Below are 6,522 nucleotides of genomic sequence, written 5' to 3' on the forward strand. Positions count from 1 at the left end.
CGGGGGGAGGGAGGGCGGCACTTCCGGTCTGCCCCCTCCCCCTTCCCCCTCCAGAGCCCTCCCGCGCAGGTGCAGAGCGAGGGAGCGCGCGGGGAGAGGGACACACAACATCCCGAGACGCCAGAGACCGCGTGCAGCAGGGACGCGCGCCCGAGCCCCACTTGCAAGGCAGGGACCTCACGGGAGACCGAGGCCCCAGGAGGGCAAGCACAGCCCACCACCACAGACCGAAACACAGTATGGGATGCCACCAGAGGAAGGCCAGGACCTTCCAGAGCGGCCGGGCCCAGCCCTCCCCGCTAAAGTGGCCCTGGCCAGGGACGCGAGCGCCGCACTCACAGGGGAGCGCGGACCCCCGGCCTGCACGGGGAGAGCGGGTGGCAACGCCAGGAAGGAGGTACACGCAGGAGGAGGGCCCAGCTCCAGCGGGACGGATGCTGGGGGCACCCAGGCCAGGACGCTGCAGACAAGGTCGGGGGCGCAGGGAAGACAGGAGAAGGAAGGGGTCAGACAAGCAGCAGCACGGGGAGCTCAGGAGGGGAGAAGGGCAACAAGCGAACAGGAGGACTTGCAGCCCAGAGGGTGGCAATCGGCTGGTGGAACGAGGAACCCCCAGACCCAGGCGAGGAGACACCCAAAGACTAGACAGAGACAAGAAACCGAGGCCGGCAGGGGACTCGGGGTGAGGGGACCTCGATACTCACCCAGGGCGAGAGCCGGAAACAAACACGCACTAGTGCCAGGTGAATGCGCACTAACGGCCAAGGGGCTCGGACCCTCGGGGCTTAGGTGGCACCACAGCCCCACCTCTCTCCCCGTGTTCTTATTTCTCTCCCCTCCTCTCCCCCACCCGTCTCCACTGGCCAGAACACAGACACATAGGTTTGGACACATTTAATGGAAGGATGCTAAGAACAAGGGGGGGTCCCTTTCCTGGATTGGGGGGCGGCGAGGAGGGTGTCATCTTTCGGACACCGAATTAAGGCCCTCCCGTTCCCCCGCAGTGAGTCCCACCGCTCGGCCCTCCGGAAACCCAAGCCCGCCGGCCTCCCCTCCCCCAGCATTCCAGGTCCTGAGCGCCAGAGCTGGAGGGACGCAGAGGCACACTCGGACATGCGCAGAGGGACAGGCGCGGAGACAGCCACCTGCGCACGTGTGAGCAGACACACGAGCTCTGGCAGGGCCGTCTACAGACACAGAAGCACAGACGTGCACACTAGCTCCACGGTACATGGACAACACGCCTGCGTCTACTGCCCGGGACAGAGCCTGGGGTTGCGATGTCCGACCCAGGAATTTCTAGCCACACATGCACCAGATGCGCATCATGCCCACCCGCTGAGACGCACATTCACGCGTGCGGCCTCCACGGCCCCCCCCGCACACGTACACGCACCCCAGGCACCCCTCCTTCCCATCCGGACCCGCCCCTCTCACCTCCCTGGGCCAATCCCATCCATCAAGCTTCGGAAGCGAGTCAGCCAGCAGCCAGGCAGGGGAGAGGCGTCAGTGTACCCTTCCGCCCACCCTGTCCTGCCCCGCCCCGCCCCCCTGCCTGCCCGCACACCAGAGCAAGGCACGGGGTGCACACGCACTTCAGCTGCGTGGAACCACACAGACAAGGACCCCCCTACCCGGACCCCCCATTAGTCTTGGCTTCCCCAAAGCTGGCCTGCCTCAGTGGCTGCCAAGGACGGTTTGGGGTTGGGCTGTGTTGTCTGAAGCTAACTCTGCCTCTTTCCACCCTTTCAATCCCTTCAGATTTTGAAAGACAAGAAAGGGGAAAGGGGGATTGGATGGGCTGGTCATATTGAATGTGTGTGATGTGAAGGGCAGCTTGGGCGGTGGGGCTCCAGAGGAGGTAAGGACATTTACCTTGGGGCATCAAAGCTGTCGTAGGAGCCTACAGTATAATGTCGGAAGAGTCTCTTTGCCTTGTCGCTGCGGCTTTCTGCAGAGGGACAATGGACAAACTTGGACCAACCTTTTGGAAACCACAAACACAAGTCTCCCATCCACAACCCACACCCCACCCGCATCGGGAGAGAGAAAGAAAGGGCCATGAGCATTCCAGGGTGTGCCGGGCTCCTCCTCACCTTGCTTTCCCTCCTGGGAGCGGTTTGCCACCTCTTCCAGGCAGTCGGAGGGGAACCAGCCTATGCGACCTTTGACCTGGCCTTCCCAGAAGCCTCCTTCCCCGATGCTGAGCACTGGAGGGCGGACATGGGAATGTTTGCAGGTTTCTGTGTTGCTCCCCAGCCCCCACGCCTGATGCCCAGCCTTCCCCGAAATTCCCAGCGTATGTGGCCTGAGGGCATTCTTAAGCCTAAGAGGATGGTGGAGAACCACGTTTTGTCACTCTCCAGTTTGCGCTCGTGGACCCGATGGGGACGTGGGAGAAAAGGACTGTGTCCCATGACATGGTCTGCCCAGGCCAGGGGCGGGTCCAGAGCGGTTCCTATCACCTCTGGTCACTGGCCACAGCCCCCCTAGGGCGGCCTCTCTCTCTTCCACCTCTCAGGCTCTCCTGGCTCTGGTGGGGGAAAGGAGATTAGAGTGGCCTCCTTCCTTCAACTGGAGGCCACTTCCAACCAGTCCCGCCCGCCCCTCCCGTGCCTGGTGTTGAAGTAGAGAGAGGGGTGATGGGAAAGTAAGTGTTCACCAGCCCTCACTCTGGGCCAGAACCCTGTGAGGAGCGCCTGTATTCTCCCTGTTTTGCTGAAGAGGAAAGCAAGGCTCAGAGAGCTGGTGTCAGCCGCGCAGGGTCAGGGGTGCACAGCGGGAGGGGCCGCATCTGCACCTAGGCAGTCCTACAGCTAGTGCTGTATACTAATGTGTGGCTCGCTTTTCATCCGAGGGCCTTCTGCCTCCACTGGGAACAGTGACACACACAGTCTTCCATGTGTCCAGCATTTTTCAGAGTGCCACCATTCAGCCCTTCACATAAGAGATGTGATCAAAATATGCGCCATGTTCAAAAGTTTTCTTACAGTAAGAGACGCATCACCACGAACACCCCCCAGAATACTCCTCCTCGCTGAGGGCCACTTCTCCCATCGCCCTTGCCACTTCCAGAGGCAGCTCTGGAAGCCTTCTCTCCCGGGTGTCTTTATAAGGTGCCGTCAAAAATACAGCCAATGCTGCTGTTCAGAGCCATTCGGTGGAAAGGCGGGCGGGCAAAAACATCACGGTGTGTCCTCACCACCTTATTCATCGCATCTGGCACCACGAGGCTTCTGGCTCTTCCCCAAAATCAAAACAGCAATAAAAGGTCAACCATTTGAATCCGTTCAGGACACTGAGGCTGCCTGAGCACAACCAGACTCTCACGAAAGAGGACTCCAGAGCTGCTGCAGGAAGTGGCAAGAACAGTGGGCTAAGTGTGCTCAAGGTGAGGGCATGTTTGGCTGGGGACACAGGCCAATGTGTCATACGTTTTATTTAAACATTCAACTTATTCTTTGATCACACCTCAAACACCCCCCCACTCCAGTCTGGGGTAGGGAACAACTGGTTCCCATTGAAGCTGAAGGTAACAGAAAAGTTCCTGCCTGGGAGCTGACTGGTGGCCACCAGATGCTGTTCGCTATACAAACTGGCTCTCTGGGGACTCAGGATGGGAAGCCCAGGGTCAAGGTCGCAAGCAGGAGATGGGCTGGCCAGGAGTCTCTCACTGGCCCACTGAACAAGCACTTCTGTAATGCTGATCGTGATGAGGGAGGAGGGTCGGCTGTGGTGAGTGCAGCCAGCTCACAGAGCAGAGGGACTGCAGGATCAGAAACCACGGCTGCCGCTCACAGGGAAGGAACAGGGTGTCTGGGGAGAGGCCCGATGGGAGCGCAGAAGCCAGGCAGCGAAGGGGTGCAGGGTCCCTGAGGGTGCCACATGCAAGCTGGGAGCTGCGGACACAGAGAGCGAGGAGGGGCTGCTCAGGCAGGAGCAGGGTGCGGCCAAAGGCTGGAGAGTGACATGGGCTGTCTGAGGAGTGGCACGGACATGAGGGCCCCAAGCTTGGTGGGTGAAGAGAAGCGAGAAGACAGGGTGCTTGATCCTGCGAGGGGCGGGAGCCCTGGGACGCCACTGACTGGAGACCGCCTCCTACCAGTCCCACCTCCTAGTTACCCTCTGAGGTAGTTAAGTCCTTCGTCATGGAGGACAGGGATATAAAACCCAGGGCAGCCCACAGCACACACCTGTAATCCCACCACTCTGGGAGGCTGAGTCAGGAGGATCTCAAGTTTGAACCCAGTCTGGGCAACTTAAGAGACTCACCAAGACCTGTCTCAAAATGTTTTTAAAAAGGAAAAGCACTAGGGATGCAGCTCATTGTAGAGGCCCAGGGTTTCATCTCTAGCAGTGCCCCCCCAAAAAAAAAATTCCAAGAGGGCAGTGTGTCCTTTTCCTGTAGAAAAACAATGGCAAGTACTATGGGACCTCACACTGACCTCAGTTTCCCTTTTTTCTCTCCTCTCCCCGCTCCACCCGCCAGGCTGCCTGGCAGTGATGGAGCTGTACCGCCCCCACAGGTGGCATCTGTACTCAGCCCTTCTCTCATCCGCTGGGCATCTGGCTGATCATTCAGTCATTCTGTAGTTGTGCCCTGGTGACCCAGAGACCAATGCCTGTGACCTCATCGCCTTCAGGAACTCAGGCTACCAGAAGACCCTCTGCCCTCTGAGTACTGGCTGAGGCCCCCCTCACACTGTCTCCCAGGTGGGACCCTCCCTGCTGGCCGGGCCCCCGGAGCAGGGCTGGCCCTCAGGCATGGCCTGTTGGTAGAAAGCATGGGTCCGTGCTTTTCACACCTCATGGTCTTCACAAGGCTCTCACTTTCCAGATGAGGAAACTGAGGCCCGGAGAAGTGACTTGCCTGGGGCCACCCCAGTAGGAAGAGCTGGCGCCAGGCTTTGAACCCAGGCCGGTGGTTCTCAGCTGCTACACTGCTCGGCCCTGGGCAGGGACAGTCTGGTGCAGGATGGTTCTTCCACTGGAACCAACTACAGTGCCCCTCCCCACCCAACAGTGCTCACTCGGGGATGACCCCAAGTGTGGCAAGTTCTATGGGTAACACTGGGAGGGGAGAGCGGACCAGCTCCTGGGGCTGCAGGGTGAGAACCTCGGTGAGAACCCAGCCGAGGCAGATGCAAGGCGGGGCTCTCGGGTTCATGCTCCATGCAGGGAGCAGGAAGCCCGGCTCACACTAGGGACCCTGGGCAGGCTGCTGCACGAATGGCCTTGCTCTTAACTGCAGGGCTCGGGACATCCTCCCGAGAGGGCCAGCGGGGTGAAATGCCCCACCTGGCCAGCACCTGTCAGCGTCCTGAGAGTCCTAGTGTCCCCTCCACCACCTGTGTTCCCTCAGCTACACTTTCGGCCCCTCCGAGGGGTCTCTGATGCCCGAGGCTCGGCTCCTGGACACCTCCTCCCAAGCGTGGGGCTTGCCTGGCCGTTTAGCCCCTTCCACCCTGCCCAGTTACCTTTGATCTTCTCGCCCTTGCTCAGGGAGATCTCGCCCTCTCCTTGGGCCTGGTACGACTTCACAGCCATGAAGGAGCGGCCAGGAACTGCTGAGTAGAGCTTCCTCCTTCGGCCTCGGCTGCCCAGGGAGCCCCCAGGGCCCCCGGAGCCCCCTGTGCCTCCGGCGGGCCCTTCCCGGGGCGTCCCGCTGGAGCTGTGAACACGGGGCGTATGAGAGGTGGGCGGAGAGGAGGGAAAGGCACCTGTGGGAGAAGGGGTCCTCGGCAGGGAGGGCAGTGAGTGGGGTTCCTGGCTCTGGCATCCTGGGGAAGAGCGGGGGCATTTGGGGGCTCCCTCTGCAGGCCCGCTGCTGCCCCCAGCCCCCTCTCCTGCCTCTGGGCTTCCGGCTCTGCCCCCTCCCACGGTCCTGCACACACCACCTGATTCCGTTTCCTAAGGCAGAGCTGGGGCTGTGTCATCCCCTGTCTCGAGAGCTTCAGACTCCCAGCTTCCACCTGGGTCCGGTCCAAGTCCTCTGCGACCATCCCGAGCCTCCCCTGCTTCCTCAGACACCTCTGGCCAGCCCTGTTCTCCTGTAGTCAGGCTGGGCTCCCTACCCCAGGAGGGCCCTGAACGCCTCCCCTGATTCACCCTCAAGACTGGACAGCCCTCCCACAGCTTGGCCCTCACGCCCACCTTCCTCCAGCCTCTCCCTGCCTCTCTATCAGTCTGCAGGGGCTGGAACTGACACTTCTGGGGGTCCCCCACCCCTACACCCCTGCCATGCAGTGACACATTTGGGGACAGCGTGGGACGGACTCTCACAATGCCCTTGTGTTGTGCAGGGGACAAGTGGGGACAAGGGACCTACTGCCAGTTCAGGGCAGCAGGTGTGTGGCCTCAAGGGCAGGTCAGTCTGGGGGCCGGGGCCAAGCCCTCCTTCCTACCTGGGCCGTCCTCGGGGCTGCCTCTTGGTGTCCTCGGGGTGCCGCCCTCGGGATGGGGAGCGGGCCCGGGCGCCCCGGGGACTGCTGGCACTTCGGAGGGTCCCGCTGCTGAGCTTGG

General features: G+C 61.3%; 1 protein-coding gene across 4 annotated transcripts in view; it reads right to left on the reverse strand.

Annotated features, from left to right (window-relative positions):
• Nucleotides 1-6,522, reverse strand: part of LOC104873915 (SH3 and multiple ankyrin repeat domains protein 1) — a 31,933-nt gene that overhangs the window by 15,921 nt on the left and 9,490 nt on the right. Inside the window, exons 11-16 of one of the 4 annotated variants that reach the window (XM_019210088.2) lie at nucleotides 6,405-6,522; nucleotides 5,478-5,671; nucleotides 2,097-2,210; nucleotides 1,876-1,951; nucleotides 1,438-1,464; nucleotides 128-460 (exon numbers count right to left, since the gene is read on the reverse strand). In XM_019210088.2, the coding sequence (XP_019065633.1) occupies nucleotides 178-460; nucleotides 1,438-1,464; nucleotides 1,876-1,951; nucleotides 2,097-2,210; nucleotides 5,478-5,671; nucleotides 6,405-6,522 (812 nt within the window). In that variant the 3' untranslated portion in view covers nucleotides 128-177. The other 3 variants (XM_019210089.2, XM_019210090.2, XM_019210091.2) reach the window with 3 other exon arrangements.

This window comes from Fukomys damarensis, unplaced genomic scaffold (genome assembly GCF_012274545.1).
Source record: "Fukomys damarensis isolate Sample0158 unplaced genomic scaffold, DMR_v1.0_HiC HiC_scaffold_19, whole genome shotgun sequence".
Taxonomy (NCBI): Eukaryota; Metazoa; Chordata; class Mammalia; order Rodentia; family Bathyergidae; genus Fukomys; species Fukomys damarensis.